Source organism: Hippoglossus hippoglossus, chromosome 22, assembly GCF_009819705.1.
Source record: "Hippoglossus hippoglossus isolate fHipHip1 chromosome 22, fHipHip1.pri, whole genome shotgun sequence".
Classification (NCBI taxonomy): Eukaryota; Metazoa; Chordata; class Actinopteri; order Pleuronectiformes; family Pleuronectidae; genus Hippoglossus; species Hippoglossus hippoglossus.
The window spans coordinates 22,217,814-22,238,260 of record NC_047172.1 but is presented as its reverse complement, the minus strand read 5'-3'; the positions used below and the strand labels follow the sequence as shown (position 1 = coordinate 22,238,260).

The 20,447-nt window shown below is 39.5% G+C and overlaps 1 protein-coding gene and 1 long non-coding RNA gene across 4 annotated transcripts in view; one reads left to right on the top strand and one right to left on the bottom strand.

The window, feature by feature from the left end:
• The window catches only part of babam2 (BRISC and BRCA1 A complex member 2), a 79,242-nt gene that overhangs the window by 43,281 nt on the left and 15,514 nt on the right, over positions 1–20,447 (bottom strand). For all 3 annotated transcript variants that reach the window (XM_034576607.1, XM_034576608.1, XM_034576609.1), the window contains exons 5-6: positions 13,402–13,596; positions 12,217–12,291 (exon numbers count right to left, since the gene is read on the bottom strand). In XM_034576607.1, the coding sequence (XP_034432498.1) occupies positions 12,217–12,291; positions 13,402–13,596 (270 nt within the window). The remainder of the gene's footprint in view (positions 1–12,216; positions 12,292–13,401; positions 13,597–20,447) is intronic.
• LOC117756324 lies at positions 1,858–20,350 on the top strand. Its single transcript, XR_004612785.1, has 3 exons — positions 1,858–1,985; positions 15,028–15,034; positions 20,339–20,350. It is a non-coding gene; the product is annotated as an uncharacterized LOC117756324 (long non-coding RNA).

The window sequence follows — 20,447 nt, the reverse complement described above, 5'->3', positions numbered from 1 at the left end:
ACAATGAGATTCGAGAGTATTTCACCATAAGGGACGACAGCCGTTTCAATGTGCTGTGAACAAAAACACTGTGTTCCTTTCTGGAGCAGAATTTATACGTCATGTTCCGCATCTGGCATCCTTAACCCAGACGCTAACCCTCACCTGAATGTTTAAAAAAAAAGTCCTGTTGTTGTGAAAATGACTTGTACAATTTTTCTTCATATATGAAAGGCAAACTCTGGCTTAAGTTTTCCCCTAAAGTCCTTTGACTTTGCCAAACTCCAGAAATTGTCTGGACCCAAATTTCAGGAGTCTTTCCAGAGTTCATGTCTGAAAACAGCATGTACAAGAGTACACACACAGCATGAAAAGCATCACTTTTTTGTATAACACAAGGAGCTACAGAAAACAGGAGATGGAAAAAAAAAAAAGAGAAGAGACAGAAGAAGCAGAACTGAGGCAAGGAGCAGCACACCACTCTGGGCATTATGGGAGTAACCTGCAATTATTTTATAGCTCTTAAGATTCCTGAGCTCTTAGTCAGTGTTTACCGTGCAAGGGCACGGCAAGGCCACAAATTACAACCACTTGCTTTGGCACCAAATGCTCAATAGTCACGCACAGGCCCAAGCTTTCTCTCAAAATAGCAGGCAGGTCAAGAATAGAAAGACAAAAAGCTAATAAATGGAAGGCACCCATTAGATGATGATCTTTTTTGTTTTTCATGTTGTCATAGGATCATCAGAATTGGTAACACAGCAGTCGTTCTGGGCTGAATCATCCAGAAACAGCTAATTCTATTCAGTCCCCTCCACTGACAACAGCTCTTTTGACCTGATGTGCAGCCATGTGGTAAAAACCACAACCAGCAGGTCAAACCAACAGATAAGTGAGACTGTCGAAGAGCACAGCAGACACAAGTCTTAAGAATCCTCTGTCCTGGTCATGACACAGCAAATGACACAACAGACATTATTGACAGCACAGCCAGCTGTAATGGTCGACTGAGGGCCATTTTAATTATAGCCTCAATGAATCCTAAATGTTGGGTGCTGTAGTCACACTTGATGACGTTAAAGACACAGTCTCCTTTGTCACAACCACATGTTCACGTGGAAAGAATATACGTGCATGGTTGCGTTAGAATGCCTATATGTGTGTTAATGTGTGTGTGTGTGTGTGTGTGTGTGTGTGTGTGTGTGTGTGTGTGTGTGTAGTGGCTAAAGAGTTGTATTCCAAGTCTGTGCAGAGAATTGTGAAAGACTCAGCATGTGACGCAGCAGGCTATCTTCAGCCACGACTTCTCCAAATGCTCAACTGCCATGCGGAGGGGGACGTAAGCTGGCCAGAAAACCGCAACAACGAAGGCCTCAGGAGCGGTTGAGAAAGGAGGGACAATTATGTGGCAACCGGAAAGGTAAGGTAACCACAGCTGCTGCTGGCTGATGAGGTTTGTTGAGTTATCTTTTTGAAAGTGGTGGTGGTCACCATGTCCTCACAAAAAGGGGACAAGAACATTTGGACAAACACATAAATAAGCATGAGTGCTAGGCCCGGAAAACCCAAAAGGTGCTCTGTTGCCAGTGGTGATTCAGTGTAGGCCGGCACATAAGGGGCTTTGTGTCACTCTCCAGCTCTCTTAATCTAGGTTTTGCGTGGAGGACTTAGGTTATAAAGTGTTTTTCTTAAAGAGGTAGCCTGGTGCATAGATTGATAAGACTCTGAGAATCATGGCACTTGCAAAATGCTACTATAAAGGATTTTAACTTTATTTACCATTTACCATGGTTTAACCCTAGAACACTAACGTCGGGTGATTTTTACCCGAGCGAGTGTGGTCACAGGATTTTCATTGTGTTGCTGCTGTCTGAGTGTCGTGGGTCCTTGGGTAGCTTCAGTCTGCTCACTGACGTCATAGAAGGTAGGCTAGTTTCCCTGCTCCCATCCCTGGTTTTTTCAATAGGCACGTGTTCGGGTGATTTTCACCCGACGTTAGTGTTTGTGTATTAAATCAGGCGATCTTATTACCTTTCAAGGGTAACAACGTTCAGGCCCGCCATATTTATTGCCCCATATCATGCACAGCTATCATCCTGTCACAGGCTTGGTGACTGGCATGCCAACAAGTGAGTAAATCATAGCTAAGGTTTGTTTACGTTGGAAATCGTTAGCTACGCAGATTTCTTCTTTGATACTAGAGCTAAGTTATCTAGCTTGGAATTTGCATGTAATCCTTATTTAGTGTAATGGTTATGAATAAATATCACTTAGTGGTAATTTCCAAGGGAATTCATTTGTTAAAATCTTTTTTATAGTCAGCTCGTCATTTTTCCCCTCTCGAAAAAAGCCATTTTTTGTTTATCTCTCCCAAAGTTGTCAGTGATGCAGGGAGACTGTGCCTTCAATGGACAAGGCTCACATGTCCCAGGAACTTGTGGACCGAAGAACAAGTTCCCAGCTCCATTATTTTTTTTTTTAGGAATCTCTTCATTAACGATTCCCTAATTTTTCACTAATTTTAGATCCTTTTTATAGGGTCCCCCCCATGATACCATTTTTTCGTTTTATGAGACGTTTTATAGGGGGAAATAAAAGAAGAGTACTTCAATTTGCCATGTATTGTTGTACTTTAAAATTATTTTGATGAGAAGTATTTTTTATTGGGTATATTATATCGGGTAAAATATACCCGACGTTAGTGATGGTGTTACTAATTTTACGTTAGTGTTCTAGGGTTAATAGGATGAGGACATTTTCTGTCATGTTCAAGTTCTGGTATTTCTGCATCAGAATTTTACTTGACAGCTTTAAATGAGTTACAGAAACTCCAAGGTTAATGTAAAAGTTAGAATGATTAGTGGAAATCCTCGACTGTCATTTGATGAGTATTGTGGAAGACAACACGATACATACCAGGGGGATTTTCTGGCTATGTAGAGATTTGATTGACAGCTATGATATTTGTTTTGAATGAATAAACTTGCTCTGTGTATATGCTGAGGCAAATATATGGAATAAACAAATATAATTTGAAAATATCTATGACTTCATTCTATGCACTGATGAAGTGAACTGGACCCTGCTCACAAACAGGTTCCTTATACAATGGACTAATTAATCTATTGGTTGATTTACCTAAAATTATTCTGCAACGATTGTGTTAAACAATTCTTTAACTAAATTATTCAAAGCAAAATGCTGAATATTGTTTGATTTTAACACCTCAAATGTGAAGATTTGCTGCTTTTCTCTTTCATTGAAACCTGATTATTAGTTACCAAAAAATAAATTAGACCGTCACACTAAACTGGACATGTTAAAGTTTCTGGCAATTCTTTCAATTACACAATTGATTGAAAATGAATGAAAATTTCCCACCACGTGTGGATTAGAGACTAAATATCACTAGAATAACATAAATAAAAACAAAACTGATATTACTTTTCTCAACGTGAGCAATGCTTAACAGCCCTCATTTTGTAATCGTTCTTTTTGGGAAAATTGCAATTTCAAGTCTTAATTCAATTCCATCAAAGCCTAAAGCACTGTCTGGGATTTAGTCAAACCTGAATAAATGTCACCTTATGAGACAATTGAATTAATTAAATTATTTTGAAGAAATGTATGAACCAACCGATTGTAAAGAAAATACCCATCTGTTTATTCCACAATAGACAAGTGAAAACACTTGTTTTATATTGTTTTTGTATCGTAACTTTATGACTGAAAACAAAGTGCACACCTTCAATAAAATGAATTAGATTACGATGAAGAAATTCAAATTTGAGCACAATGTTTTGAGATTAATACATCTTATAGTAGTAATAATATATTCCCCATAATATATTTTCTGACAAAAATGTATCATTAGTCAGATTCGCTCTAAACTCAATACATCAATATAATTTTTCATTTTCTGTGTTGATAATGAGTTCATTACTTGGCCATGACTGAGTGTTGCTAATGTTTGTGATCTATTATAAAACCCACACTTGAAGACACATAATATCAATATCAGCCAATGAAGAAATAGAGGTGAAGAGTGGGTTGGTAAAATCAGTTGTGTTTAATAAGCAACACCTACGTAATCAGCCCCCTGAATTAATAAAAGACGACCTCTCAGTAACGCATGCGGTTTGATCCCTCAATAACCCATTTAACACTGACACAATAAACGGTTATACGGGCTATAGGTTATAGAGATGTTTTTCTTTTTTTAGTGGCGGTGTCAAAACTGGAGTTGTGCAGAGGGAAAACACTGGGGTGAGGAGGCAGAGGCTTTCAGTGGAGGTTAATAATTCAAATGACATTTTAAACTTTGTAGTGTAACATGCCCGGGAGCAGTGTAAACAATATGGGTGAAGAAAAGGTATATTTAATGCGTTAAAAGAAGGTTGTCTCCAAGGAATCTATGTAGCAATGGTATACACACCAATTTTACACCGTTTAGAAAAAGTTTATCCTAGTTATCGTGCTGGGTACAATACTCAACAGTTAAAGCATTTATTTAAACGATTTTAGATGTTTTTCTTATAGCTGAATACTTTATTGATAACATATCTAGTGCTCACTTTCACTGGAATTTCTGCTGTGACAAAAAACCTCACTGAACTGTTTGTGTGTCAGTAAAATTGTCTGTGCTTCTATTGTATTAATTAGGCTTTGGAAAGCAACTATTAGTTTTTGGGGAGGGTTTCTCACAGGGCACTACACAGGTTGCACAGGATGCATAAAGATTAGCTATTGTCCAGCTCCTCACTGTCTTCACAGATTTTAAATCCAAAATGCAACAAGACATTTGCCCTCAGGCTTGGCGGTGCCATCAGTGGAGCAGCTCCCGTCATGTTTTATGTCTCTTGCTCGGCCAGATCTCATTGTGCGAGATGACTGGTTCATGTCAGGCTAACAGGCTTAAAGCTTCATGCATCCATGGGAAAAGACCATAGAGTATAAAAGACATGTTAAAAGCTTGGTCGAGAGAATTCAGTGAATCAACATCAGATCTAATAAACAAAGATTGATATGAATCAGAATTATTATTTTTTTAACCCAACCAAAATGATCACCTAATATAAATTTTAACACATTTATCCAGATCTGCTACAAAATTTATAAATTATTTCTTTGGTCATGTCCCAACTCACCATATATTTGAATGCAAATCGGTGCAGTAGTTTTTGAGTAATTCCAGTGGGAGACAGACCAACAAATAGCAGTGAAATCATTATCTTCTTGGTGGAGGCAACTACATCATATCACTGTTTTATGTTCACAACCGAAACAGGTCCTGATTCCTATTTAAACTGTTCCAATTAATTTTATGATGAAGCTCATTTTGTGGAGGACATAAATTAAACAAAGAGACATTATGTTTAAAGAAAATGATCACAACTTGAATTGTAATCTCAATATTGGTCAGAAGAATACCAGTAATTATCTTCAATCAATGAGCTCTAGTCGTGGGTTTAACTCAGATTCCTTCTACTGTTAAAATGATGCATTCTAGTCCAATATTTGTATGTAACCACAGCTGTGTTATTCGGCATGGGTCCTGTGCATAGACAATATGATTAGGATATACTTGCCCCTCACTCTGCTGCCAACCCCTATAATACCTTAAGTCTGCCCTCCAGAGGGAACAACGCTGCTCTCTCACCCTCCTGCAACCGAGGTGGAAGACTGTGGCTTTGATAAACACGGCCCCAAGGAGCATCACAAGTACGTTTTCAGAGGATCATTACGAGGACATTTTCATGTTTTCTCCTCCTTTGTGAAATGTTTACTGAAGCTGATATGTAACAGTAAATAGTGATTTGATAAGATAAAGAAATGTCATTAAAACCCACATGATCTCCTGTTTACTTTAAATATCTATTTATAATCAAGATCTTAACTTGGAAAGACAACAAAAAGGAATTTGACCATATTTGGCTGCTATTTTGTTTTACAATTTAACTCAGATTTGTTTGAATTTAAAATTACTAGCAGTGTCTGGGAATGCAGCTTTTGCTAAATGCTGATTTAGGAACTGACATTTGCATGAAAGAACAAAAAAACATGACATGAAATGAAAAGGAGGTACAGAAATAATCGAGTCACTGACGCTGGCACCACAAATTAAAAGACAGAATGAAAGCCAGAGGCTCCGCTTCACCCTGACCCTCCCCCTGTCAGTAGCTGCCCGTGGAGCTTTGAAGGTTAAAGTGTGTGTGTGTGTGTGTGTGTGTGTGTGTGTGTGTGTGTGTGTGTGTGTGTGTGTGTGTGTGTGTGTGTGTGTGTGTGTGTGTGTGTGTGTGTGTGTGTGTGTGTGTGTGTGTGTGTGCGCGTGTGCTTGTGTGTGTGCATGCTTGTAATAATTAGAGTACAAATAATTAGATGTAAGTGCTCTTGTTGAAAGCATGCACAGCTTGAACAGACAAAATGAAGATACAGGGACGCCCAGGGCTCAATGCAGCCCACCCTCAGGTCAGTTCTGCAGGATGCAAAGATCACCTGGGGGGATGCAGGATACCAGTTGCTAGGCAGTGGTGAGGCTTTGTATATAAAAAAGGTTAAAATATGTAAAAATACAAATGTGGCTTTAGAGGAGAAGTTCATGATTTTGGGAAATATTATTATTTGCTTTCTCATAGAGAGTTAGATGAGAAGATCTATAGCCCTCTCATATCTTTACATCCAATATACGAGGCTTAGAATGCAGGTAGTTAGCTTAGCTTTGAACAGAGGCTGGAAATAGGGGGCAACGACAAGTAATACTATTTTTTTATGTTAGCAAAATCTATCGAACAGCACCTCTAAAGATGTATGTCTAATCTGTAAAGAAACCAAAGTGTGACTACAACAACTCACTGTTTAATAAGGAGTTGTGTGCCAGATTATTTCTTGGCTGGAAGCGGCTCTGTAAATTCCTGGTATCTCCACCGGATGCATGACAACTGCTCAGAGCTCTTCCCCATATAGCTGCTTTCAGACATGCACTGCAGTCTGGACATTCTCAAAAAACTGTCTGTATGTGAGGATGCAAATGTCCAGTGTGGCTGTTTCCGCAACTTTTCCTGCCAGACCCTTACTGAAATGTCCAAGGGAGCCCATGAGAGAATAGGGAAGGGAAATGTCCTTGAGTGGGTGGGCCTGTCGCTGATGTTTCTAACATGCATCGGACGCAAAACTGGAAAAACAAATATAATATCTCAGGGAGAAAATGTGGAGCCATACACATAGAAGATGCCTACAAAGATGTCAAATTAGAAAGAATGTCCGTGTTGTTATGATGTAAACAAAAACATGTAACTTCCTCAGTGGAATCTAATCGTCATGTCCCATCTCCTACAAGCTCTACTAAGACGCTACTCCTCGCCTGAATGTTCCAGATATTTTCCTGTTGTTGTTAACGCATCTGACCTGGACAATATCATGCTGCGTTCTTCATATGTGAAAGGTAAACCCAATTTTCCAGAGTTCCTGTTTTAAAGAGCTTTTTTTTTTCAGTCTATTTGCCAGGCTAAGCTTACGGCTGCTAGCTGAAGGTTCAGATTTAATGCACAGAATCAAGAGCGATATTAATCTTCTCATCTAACTTTGTGCAACTGAAGCCAAAAGCACATTTCCTAAAATGTTGGGACCATTCTTCAACATATTCGAAGAGTGCCAACGAAGATGGGAAATACAGCAGACCGACGTGAAGCATCATGATCCAGCAAAACATGAAGAATGTACAAGCTTAGAGTCTCAAAAATCAGCAATTAGACCCATCCACTGGGAGGAGCAGAGGGGTAATCAGGAAAAACCCTCAGTAGCAAACTGAAGGTTAAGTGCTTTTTACAGCTTTAATAGACACATCAGCGGCTGTAAACATTTCACATGGGGTTTCTGAGGATTTATACTGTCAAGACTGGATATTTCGCTTCACAATTGTATGATTGATTTAGTTAAATAAATGCTCTGTTCACAGCTCGTACAATGCTTCATTTTCAAGAGTTGGAATCTAGAAATCTTAACGCTTAACAGTTGTATTTTTGCAATACGTATTTAATACTGTCTGATTAGGCAAAAAATGATCAAGATAATTACCAAGATATTTTTCCCCCATCCGAACCCTCAATCACATAATGTGCAGACAGCGGCAGAGAGTCTTAGCAGCGGCTCTGATGCAATTGCTCAGTGATGTGATACAAGAGCACACAGCGCTATAACTATTCCATGTGCCGCCATCATTTATCAGCCACAAAACACAGCAGATATCAGTTAGATATCCCAAAAGTTTGGTCACCTGAAACATCCTGTTGTTGGATCAATGACAGTTGAGGACCCCACACACACACACACACACACACACACACACACACACACACACACACACACACACACACACACACACACACACACACACACACACACACACACACACACACACACACACACACACACACACACACACACACACACACACACACAGCTTTCCGAGCTGGTGACATGGGTCAGTGCTTGTGGGGGAAACAAAGCTCAAGTGAAGCGAGAGCAGAGGGCTCAGTCACGAATGTGGCGTCACTCCGCTCTGATCAGTGTAGACATTTAGAGGCAAGCCGCCGCTACACATACACATATATATATATATGTGTGTATATATATATATACGGGGCAAGGATGGACAGACAAATGGCCACAAAAGGTCATGGTTGTAATTAAAGGAAAAATGTTTAATGTATCGTGAAGTTAGATATACAACTTATATATTTCAGGATTAATACTACACGTTTTATGCCATTATACATTAAGGCCTAAATATTAAAGGCTGGTTTTATCTCATACTGCCTTTCAGAATAAATCTGTTAACTCGAACATAACAAAGGAACTTCAGTACAAAACCTCACAAAAATGCCATGAAGTGGGAGGTCAAAGGCCAAAGCTAAATGAGAGGGTACGAGTGAAACCAACTTCAAACTGGTGACAACCCATAGGTCAAGGTAGAATCACTGAAACAGTGCCCAAGAGAACTACATGCCCTTTAAAGGGGAAGAAAACTGCCAACACGCATCTGTGTGCATTTCACTATCTTCCCTTCATCTCCGCTCTCAGTGTCCTTCCTACTCTTTCATTTTGACTATGACTGCGCCCCTTTCAAAATAAATAAATAAGTAAGCCAGCGTTCCTCCCCCCTCCCCGAGGCTGGCCAGTCCATGCGGGAAGGTAAACATGTCCACTGTGGTGAGCTCAGACCACGCGGATGCTTCGCTCCAGGTAACAGTCGTCCTCCACAGCCCTGCGCCCACCAGCAACATCTCGGCGTTCACGAGCAGCGCAGAGTAGCCTATGTCTGAACAGATTTCCGCTTCAGTGCCAAACCCTCCCTCCTCAAGCAAGGACATCCATGGATTTGATGAGAGTTTGATTCAAATGAGGGTCAACAGTCTGACCTCTACCTACAGTACCTGGCTGATGGCTTGTAGTCTGTCTGCAGAGTATCATCATTTTGAAATTTTTGTAGGAAGAAAACCACCAGGTATTAAATAGGCTGGAATGCATTTAAAAACAGCCCTGTGTTAAATAATGCATGTAGCGGTGGTTACTGCCACTATGTTTATTTTAATAGCTATCACTGCAGCTAGCCAGATTACAGTGCATTGTCTCGCAGCAAAAGTTTGACTGTTTACAGTGTTTTTACACCAATTGCCCTCTGTGTCAGCACCATAGACCTTACCTAAAAATAGATGATAGGACAGCTCCCCAAAAGTGAAGCCAAAGTGTCTTGATTTGCCCCCGGTGTCTGGCTGCAGCATAGGTCATAAAACCTCATAAAATTAAAGGTAGTTCTTGTCACACTGGTCTATATACACATGTTTTTTCAAGTTAAGTTTGGTTTAAATGTATTTGATGCTATTAAAATGGGGTTTAACATCATGATTGGTAAAGTGCATGTATATGTGGGACCTTGATACTGCAACTCCATCTCCTGATCGCTACTGGGCAAACCCTGGCTCCAAGTGACTTAACTGGCACAAGATGGCAGCATTCAAATCTGGGATATTTGGGATTTCTGGATAGTGGGAGGAAGTAGTGAAGTGTCGTCCATCTTCATATTAACTCTATGGTCGTCACTCAGCACAGTGGTCCCATTAAAATGGAAAGCTGAAAAAAACAATCTGCTAATCAAATCTAAACTGAAAACTGCCACATTTACAAAGTGATGAGTGGTTTTCATTTAAAACCATGTTTCAATGAAAATGACAAAGAAGGTGTAGAAACATTAGCAGACCGATCTAGGTAGTGACCACCAGCACATGAAGGAGAGCTCAGTCAGCGAACTAAGATGTCCAACCTCAGAAAAGTTGTGATTTTTGTGGTAATAAATATATGATAAAAAATATCCTACATCATTCAAATATTGATTTAAAGGTTGCTCACCATGGCAACAGTTGAAGCTCCAAGGCATTCACATTTTTCTAATAATTGTATTTTAATGAACACAAAAGCCTTTTTCTTCTCCCTAATAGCTCATAGCTCTATAAAATCCCATTTGCTCTATGTTTAGGCCAAGTCTTTAAAGGTGGAGAATTTTCCCTGCAAGACCAACAGTAACAAATTGAATGATTTAAGTAAATCCAGTAGAATCCAGTAGAATTAGACTTTTGGAATGTTCATATACAGTGATAAAACACAAAGAAGATCTGCCAGTTCAATCAGAAAGTACCATAGTGAGTTAATTAACGGCACCTCAATTGCTCTACAACATCTACGGAGTTACTTACAGTGAAGAAATGCACAAAAACACTCGACCCTGACGGAACTAATTGTACGACAACTGTCAAACGGAAAATTCAGGTCATCGGCTTGGCATACAGCACATGTGTGTTCTCAGAGTCCAGCCTATACGCTGCATAATCCCATTCCTAATGCGGAGGTGGACAAGGTGTGGGCTCATGTTCATTAATTTATTCTCTGCAAGACGATACTCTTCCTATGTCTTCAACCGCTCCCATGGTGATACTATGTATACCGTATCTGCCAAAGACAGCACAGTGCTGCAAGAGAGTGAATGTGTGTGTGTGTGCATGTAAAAAAAATAACATGGTATGACTAGGGTGACAGGAATACACATTCATGTCCAAGATTTTGTGATAAAATCACTAAATATTACAGAGTTCTTCTGAAATAACATTGTGTCAGTGGCTATACAGCCACCACCATCCCCTGGTTCAAGGTGTCAGCATGTCTCCCTTGCTTTTGAAAGCCTTTGCATAGAAACTTTCAGCAAGTGACACAAGTGACAGCGTACTTGTTTGAAATAAAATGTCACACGTACTGCTTCCCACCAGGAATGAGTCTAGAAACTTTCCTGCAATAACACACACTGGTAAAAAAATATCCATCAGGACCAACAGTGTGGCTCTGAAATAGGACTTTTGGATGGGTACACTCAAAGACTGCTGAGAGAGAGAGTAACGAGTCTCAGTGCTCCTGGTCAGAGAGACATGGGGACAAAGCCTGATGTGAGGCTGATGATGGCTGCTGTTTCCCTTATGTTTACCATCATTTCTCCTCACAAACAGAAACAGAGGCCAGGCTGGAAAAGGCCAGAGAGCCAGAGCCTCCAGCGTGAGCACGGGCTGGGTGGGTGGGTGAGGGTGTGTGTGGGGGGCACAGAGTGGAGAGAGAAGTGGAGATAGAGGAGAGATTGAGAGAAGGCAATCACTGATCTGAGAGAGAGAGACTGAGAGAGAGTGAGAGTGAGAGAGAGAGCGAGAGAGAGAGCGAGAGAGAGAGTTTGGGCTAAGCTGCCTCCAGACACCACGGGGCTCAGAGCAGATCGAGAGTGACGGTTTGCTGATTAGTCAACTCACAGCCCCCAAGACCGAAGTCTAAACACACACACACACACACACACACACACACACACACACACACACACACACCCACCCACCCACCCACACACCCACACACCCACACCCACACTGCTGTTCATTTAAATAAGCTGTTATCATTGCACACATACAAAACACATGGACACACATACATGTAAACAAATGAACACTCATGATATCTAATATCAGAAGGATCCAAGTCATGACAAAATCCAACTAGAGACTAACAATTCTGGTGCACTGTCTGCAGTGTGCACATACATGTGTACATTATGTTGTCTGCAGGTCTGCAGTGTGCACTTACATGTGTACATAATGGGGAAAATGTGTGGAGCTTGACAATGGGTAAAAATGTGTATTGTTTTGATGAAGTTACCTTCAGGAGATAGACGGGAATGTTGCTGAAGTCCACAGGGAGTTTAAGAAGGAAACGGGCTGAAAACTCTCCCGTCTGGAGAACAAGAAGCAGAGGTACAGTTATACAGATATACAGTTCATGAAAAAAAACATAATACTTCAATAATATGTATGTGAGACACATTAAAAAAAGGTAGTTTTCCCTTAACATTATCATCAACAAGAAACATGCTGAGTTTTGATAACAGCACCAAACAATACTTTGCTTTGGTTTGGGGAATATAAGTAATTTAATTGTCACTCTTTTCCTATTTTAACAAAATATATACCGCTCAACACATCAGTGTAAATAGGGAATTTTTCCTTAATAAAAACATATTCTAAAGTTAGTATTGCAAGCCTCAAATAATGACCATAAATTTTAGGCAATCATAAAGACAGTTGGTACCTTACACGCCCTTTGCAACACATGCAATTTCCAAAAATCTTTGAAGAATATCATAACTTTTCCTAAAGCACTGAGCTTTCTTCAACCACAATTACAACCACAGTCATCTTCACAGAGACTGGATGTTGCAACAACCTTACTACATCAGTTAACACCAACTTTACCAGACAAATCTTCGTGAATCATACAATTATCTGCTCTACTAAAGCAATGATGGAGTTTTGAAATGGGCAACTCATAGGTAAAATTCTGTCAGTATGCTCTCTTTTTTGAATGAGAAACATTAATTTGATGTATGACTTTCCAATAGCAACATTTGTCTCTGAAAATGCATTTAGTAGTTGAAGAATAAAACTGGGTTATGTCCTGTTCATGAGTTACTGTCACTGTGTCCTCAGGAATTTGTCTTCACACACGCAAACAGATGACAGCACAAAGGCCTGAAATTCATGTACCATGGGGTAGAAATGTGATTGGTCAAAATCAAACCAAAAATACAGTATTCTGACTCATCTGGCTACAGTTATTTTGTACAATCAAACAGGAAGTCTTATCACAGACTATTTCCTATGGAAAATTCCAGCAAAGATCCAGAGATTTCGAGACACAAAACCTTCCTCATATCATTCCATTTCATCTTTATCTTTGGCAATCAAACTCAAAACTAAAGAAATGACAGACTAGTGTTCCCAGGGGACAACATTTAGGTATTTTATAAAAACTATCACGTGACTCTTGGTTTTTGGAAGATCTTACCCAGCTGTTCTTGCGTCCGGCATATATCTCCATGTTGCGGCCATAATTGGGATCCTCCAGCAGGCTGTCGTACTCAAACAGGAGCCTGGAGCTCTCGCGCAGACGCTGACATTGGTAGCTGTGGTACTGCTGGATGAGCTCCTTCACCAGCTGGAGCAAACATTCAGGGTCCCCTGCATCCCACTGGACCAAGTGCTGCAAAACCAACATATCATTATTATAATTACAAAAAGAAAATTTAACTCAGGATTAGCGGTCTTATTTGGCATCTAAGACAATGTCTGTTGCCGAGTCGGTGAGGAATCTTCTGACAGGGACACAAATAGATAGATATGGTATAAAAACAAAGGAGGCTGGGCTTTGAGCAAAACTGAAATCAATATTTCAAGATTTTGAATGTCTTCTAACAAAACACACTGATAAGCTGGCATCAGTGTTTACCACTAATCATCCAGGCTGCGGTGGCCCGCCATATTCTGATTTGTCCTGCCACAAATATTTATAATAGCATAACTGTGTTTTTCTCTGTTGCTACATTGTATAGCTCTGTGCAGCACTATTTGCCGTATGTGCACTCATGCTACATCCATAAAGTTTTTACTGTCCATTGAATTCTGTGCTATTTTTTCTGTTACTTCACCTCAAACGACATGATTAATTTGAAAAACTCAGTAAAACACATCGGGAAATGTTGCAAATGAAGAAGAAGTAGTAGTGGGTAGGACACTGAGCTATTAGTAGCAGTCTGGACATTTAGTAAGAACATGGTTGGGGAAAACTGACTGAGTCTGGAATAAAACAAGTTATTGGCCTAATACTGACAACTGGCACTTCCCATTACCAGAACAGAAGGAAAGGGTTGTGCTGGAGGATGTCCTGTTGCCACAGAGGGATTTAAGCTGATATGGAAAATTACTGAACCTGATCTCTTGTATCTGAAAGCTCTCTGACCACTGCTGCCTCACTGACTGATAGTAAAACACTTTTGATAAGGGTGTAGCATGACACACAAAAAAAACCATAATATTTATCATAGTGCTAAACAATGGAAAAGGTTAGACTGATTTCTACACTGGTTTATGTTATAATCGTAACCATGTTGACCCAAAGTATTCACCTGATTTGTTAGTGCTCCTTGCATATCTATGGGCATGCTGACTATGCCTTCCACGAAATTCAATTTAAGCCATCACAATAAGCACCTTAGCAACTGACTGAGGCTAGAGAGCACTATGTACATTTATAGGCAGAACTACCATTATATGCAACCAGCTGTTTCATATGAAGAGCAGAACCAACCAAACATGACCCTTGTAAATTCTACCAAACAGAAGTTTTTCCTCTTGTCCACTGATTCGCGAGAAATAGGATGTTAATAATTATTGTGTAGAACCCTTTGAAAATATCAACAACAGGAAACATGACAGGTTTAATAGAAATAATGGATGGCTGAAAGGTGCAAGAGCTTTATAATAGAACAGTAGAGTAAACGGCACATGGATTGCATTTACAGCTCTTTTTTTAACCACATCTGTTAACCACCAAAGAGTTTTACACTACAGGTCAAATTCTTGTTCTACATACACACAGAGCACTTCTGTACCTACACTCATTGGGGGCAGTTAGGGGTTCAGTATCTTATCATGTTTGACATAGTGTTAGGGCTCGGGACACTTTGACATGTATACTAAAAGAGCCATGACCTTTTGATTAATGATGATGCTTGTCCTCCTGAGTTAGAGATGCCAACCTACAGTAGGAAAATCTGAGCAAAACATACCTGGTTTAATGAGTCTAGTGCAGTGTTTGGACTTTGAATGACTCTGACTGTATTTGTTAGGTTAAATAAAAAGAGATTAACGTCAACCCGTTTTGTATTGTTTTTTGAGTGATATTTTCTTCAAGTCAATACTTGCTTTCAATTTCGATGGTGCATTTTTCCAAGATTTTGCTTGCGAAACATCTAACAATCAGAGCGCATGTTGTTGCCAAGGAAACATTTTTCTTTAGCCATTGATGTTATGTTTGTCTTTAAAAAGATATGATGTAGTTGACTTGAAGTTAGCACCAAACAACAGGTGACCCAACAAGCGTCGAAGAAACTGAATCAGCCAATTGTGCCAAACAAAGGAACCAAATTAAATACTAAAGAAAACATTATGATGTCGGTGCCATTTTTTGCAGCAGTTCTTCAAACTGCCTGACAGACGTCCTGAGATATGTCCTGAAGTGACTGTGGAACAGTTTAAGCTCCTGGACCAAGCTGTGAAACTCACCAAGTTCTCCTCTCTTCATCAATATTAGGTGTACACATGTATTTAGTTTTTTTCTTTAAATTAAGTAAAAGTGGAGCATCAGATCACTTAAGGTAGATTCCTTATATCTCTTCCTGAAAGTGCTTTTTTTTTGTATTTGAAAAATTGCATCACCCTTAAAGTGAATAGTCAGGCATGTCGAAATTCACCTCAGAATTATCTGCTATTTCGTGCCATTTTCTTCGTGTGGCCGTAGATGCAAAGGCCTTAAATTTGCAGCTTGAGAAAACATTTCTTTAACATGGAGAGATTCAATAAGAAGGTGATATTAAGATGCTGAAAAACAGTATTCACAAGATAAAAAGATTTGGAATGACACTGTGCAGCCCTTCAGCCATTCAAAAGGAAAGTGATTCCTTTTTCCTATCTCATTCTGAAAGTGAAATACTCCTGGCAACCCGTCAAACTATGAGTAGACAAACAGCATGCTGCCTTATGACATAGCTGCAATGCCAACATAAATATGGAACTACAGTTCAGCACTGGTTGCCCTTGCCTTGCTGCAAGCCAATTCGTAGCGGATCACCCAAAAATCTGAATATAGACCCATTACATTGTGTACTGAGTGGGTGAGAAGATAAATAGGCACTGGGAATACTGTAACTATTAATACCCATTACACAGAGTTGGCAACAGCAGGATGTCTTTGACTTGCCTTAACCTGTCTCCTCGACTATATGTATGTCTGTGCATCTGTCTGCCTGTCTGCTTCTGTGGCAGTCCACATCAGCCCAGTGGAGAAAGCTTCCATTGTTTCAAACTATGGCAAGGACGTGCTAAACTGAGACAGTGACCTCATCATCCTGATCCACCACTGGTTACCAGCAATGCTGGGATTCCCGGAACAAGGGGGCGATGCAGACAAGGATGGGTATTGTCCAAAGAGGCAGTCAGTGCCCCAAGGCAGGAGCAAGCTGTAACTGAGGAGACACTGAGAAAGTGCTGTGTCAGCACTGTGACACAGGATATCAGTGGAACTCCACTGAGAACGAGGAGAGGCAGGGAGGAGAGATCAGAGGTGGGAATAAACAAAATGTAGAGCTCGGGCAAGTAGGCCAATGCCAGTGAAAACAGTCTGAGGACTCTTCACTTCTGGTTTCATTGGTGGGTGGTGATGATACTGTGACCCAAACTGAACTCCTTTATTAAAATATATGAAGCTGCTTTTGTTTTCCCCAAAGATAAGTGTTACTCAGAAAGACAGCACAGGGACACGACAGACTCCTGTGTGTTAGGACAAGAGTGAATGAGAAACACTCCCTCAGTAATTACAGATGTCCTCAAGCTCAGTATTTAACCTCAGTTGCTCCAGTGGTGCTATTCACTGGCCAATGAAAGAGGAGCTGAGCTTCTTGTGGCAGTCTCTAAGATGAAGTAACTAGGTAGACTTCTACTGCTATAAATACATATTGTGTGTATTTTAAACAAGGTAAAGGCAGGTTGGCGTGCTACAACTGCTTACATTTGCAATTAGTGTCCAACAATCGTGTGATGGTACAAGTGATTGTCCACTACTTTAAAGTCAACACTGCTCCACCAAATGAAAATCCACTCAAACATTGTAGTCCAAAACACCCTAAGAAACTCTATGACTCATGCAGGCTACCACAATAACATTTTACAGCTCGTCGATAAGATTATTTAAGAGACAGTTAGATAATAACTCACAAGGTCTTGAAGAAAAAACCTGACATGTTTAGGTGACTGATATTTATGAGTGTGTACAGTTTAGTGCAGATCCAAATAAAATCTGGATCTAGCAAATTTAAATGTTTCCTAATTAGAATGTTGCACCTTGGTATGCACTTAAATGAGGGCCATTCTAGTTTTCCTCATTTTTTATAATTATATGCATATTTTGTGTGTACATTTGAGTGTATTTTCATGTTTCTTTAAATAGATTAAAAAAACTGAAAACCATTTGATGTTCAAATTAAATATGGAACTTCATCCCAGATTGAAAGATTGTATAGGGACTGTTAACTGTCTTTAGTAGATTTAGTTATTGTTAAACCTATGTATCCTTTGTTTTTCTTGTCTTAATTATTTTATATTGCAAATAAAGCTTCTGCTGTGATGCAAGGCAATTTCAGAAGTGTCTGACAATAAAGTATTATCAATCACAATAACTAGCACTTATAACAAAGGTACAGCTGAGGCTGATTGTAATTCATTGGTTTTGCAGGTATTTGTTTTGAAAACAATGTACAGGTCAGAAAGTAGTAGTTTAAAAGTAGATAAAAAAAGTAATAGAGACATGAAATTCACTAGGATTCATCCTCTGGAGACATTGAATGTGTGTATTAAATTTCATTGTAATTGATAAGATAGTTGCTGAGATATTTTTGTCTGGACCACAGTAGTGGACTGACACAAACCCAGTTAGTGCCATCCCTGGAGACGCGCTGCTTGCATGGCTACAACTCACAGATATGGCCAATAACAGGAAACCACAGAGGATCATCTTGTGTTGTACTGAATGTTCTGACTTTGCTTTAACAAGTGCTTGAATGCTGTAGCGAAAGCATCGGTCCAACAGAGAGGGAGAGAGAGCGGGAGAGCACTGAGCCAAAAAGCAATGTCCATGTGTTGCACTGTGTGTATGTTTGTGTGTAGACATGAGAGTCTGTACAGTCTCTTCACTGAATTGATTTTATACGCTCTGCTGAAGGCTGTGTGTGCCAAAACAAATCTATGTTTTTGTCATGAATGGGATAAAGCCCTGCAGAAAATGTACAGATTTGATATATAAAAAAAGAAAATCTAGTTGCAATCTCTGCTACTTGAGAGCTGAGATTTAACATTTGATGAAATTAACAAAAACAAAAAAAATCCATCTACATGCCCTCTGGATCATTCTCTATGGATGGAACATCTTTCTTGGGCTTTAGCCGCAGGGGGTAGATGTCACGGCCCTCCACAATACTCTGTGGCTCAATTTGGACCTTTTAATCCAATTATTGTGTCACAACACACTGGCTGAACCTGTGTCAAATGATTAAGCCTAAACTTGGCGTATGATAAGACCTGTCACCTATAAATCACTCCAATAAATAAACCACTGATACATTCTTTTTTTGACGAGTACGTATTCGTGAGGGAAGCAATTTATAATCTTATAACCATAAGATATTAAGATTTTATTCAATATTAATGTTAAAAACTGCACATTAAAAATATAGTGGATTAGCTTTAGGGTTTAGAATTAGCAGTGTGTCTAAGCCAGTGAGAAAAGTCAAAATAGCACACTTGGTGAACATACATATTATAGAACAATAAGCCTTTTAACTGAAATATACTTTCAGCCTATCGATTCATTTACTCAAATTACACGTTTTCTGATCAGACAGATATTTTGAGATTGGGGGAATAATGAACATGAAGAAAATTATGAAATAAGCTCAGTAAGAAACATGTCATTGGAGGTCAAATTAAATTGGACGTTATAAAAGAAAATATTTGAACTGTTTCCAAATTTTGTAAAAGAAGTAACTGTTTACAAGTTGTACCACTTGTGGATACAATGTCAAGCTCGGTGAAAGCAGTAGCCACAGGAGTTGTCTTTATTGTTGAAAAATGTCATTGCCAGTCTATTTTTAGGATAGGAGTCCTTCAATCCAGGAGGTTTTTATCAGTAGCCGAAATATCAGTAGGTCTCTTCTCCCCAAAACAAAGTAAATAATAAATGAATTAGTTAAGTACCAAAAACTGGTAAATCACTGAATAAAACTTTGACATGTTAATAATTAGACATGCAGTGAAGCCAAGACATTTCCCGGAACATTTCCTGCCAATCCCCTGGTGATATGTCCAGAAAATGTCCATGAGTGAACCCATGTGACAATGCAGCAGGAGTGAGTGTTGACACACAACAGATGTAAAACTGGAAGAATACAAGTATCTAAGGATGAAAGAGATGTGCCGTATACATAAAAGATGCAGACAAAGCGACCGGTCCTGAAACTCTCAAACAGGGTGCAGGGACCGCAAGAGACTTGGTCGCAATTTGTACTTAGAGGGATAGTTCACCGAAAAATTCCCTTATTATCAACTCACCCCTATGCTGATGGTGATGTGTTTGAGTCCACAAAACACTTTTGGAGTCTCGGGGGTAAACAGCATTGCAGCCAAATCCAATAAAATTGAAGCAACTGGTGTATGAGAGCGGATGTAGCGATGCTAAAGGCGCATTCTGCACGTGAGATCCACTAACAGTTGAGGACAAGATTAAGAGTCTACAGCCATACTTACACAACCAAGCTGTGTTTAGGTTTAAATACTAATGTCAGAATACTCACATCGACTCTTTTCATACCTGGTATAAAGATCAGACTCGAGGGATCCAATTACAAGTGGACTCCAAGAACGTCCGTTCACACCGTGTCTCCAGTAAACACTAGTGATCAGACCTCACTCCCTTACTGGATATGCAAATACACATGTACATCATTGCAGTTTGCAAATGATGTAGTATTTTAAAAGTATGACTATGATAGACGGGTCTGTTGTGTTCTTCTGTGTGTGTGTGTGTGTTATAATGTTGATAATATAACCTACCAGGTATTATTGGTTGAGTAAAACAAAAACTCCATCAAGACCTCTCAGCATGTGTAACGGCACAGTTATTTGTTGAAGCGGCAGTTTTAGTAAGTCGAACATGTTGTAAATATGTTGACGGGAACTGAACAGAAACAGTGTTTTCCTTTAAGAACAAAATGTACACCTAAATTG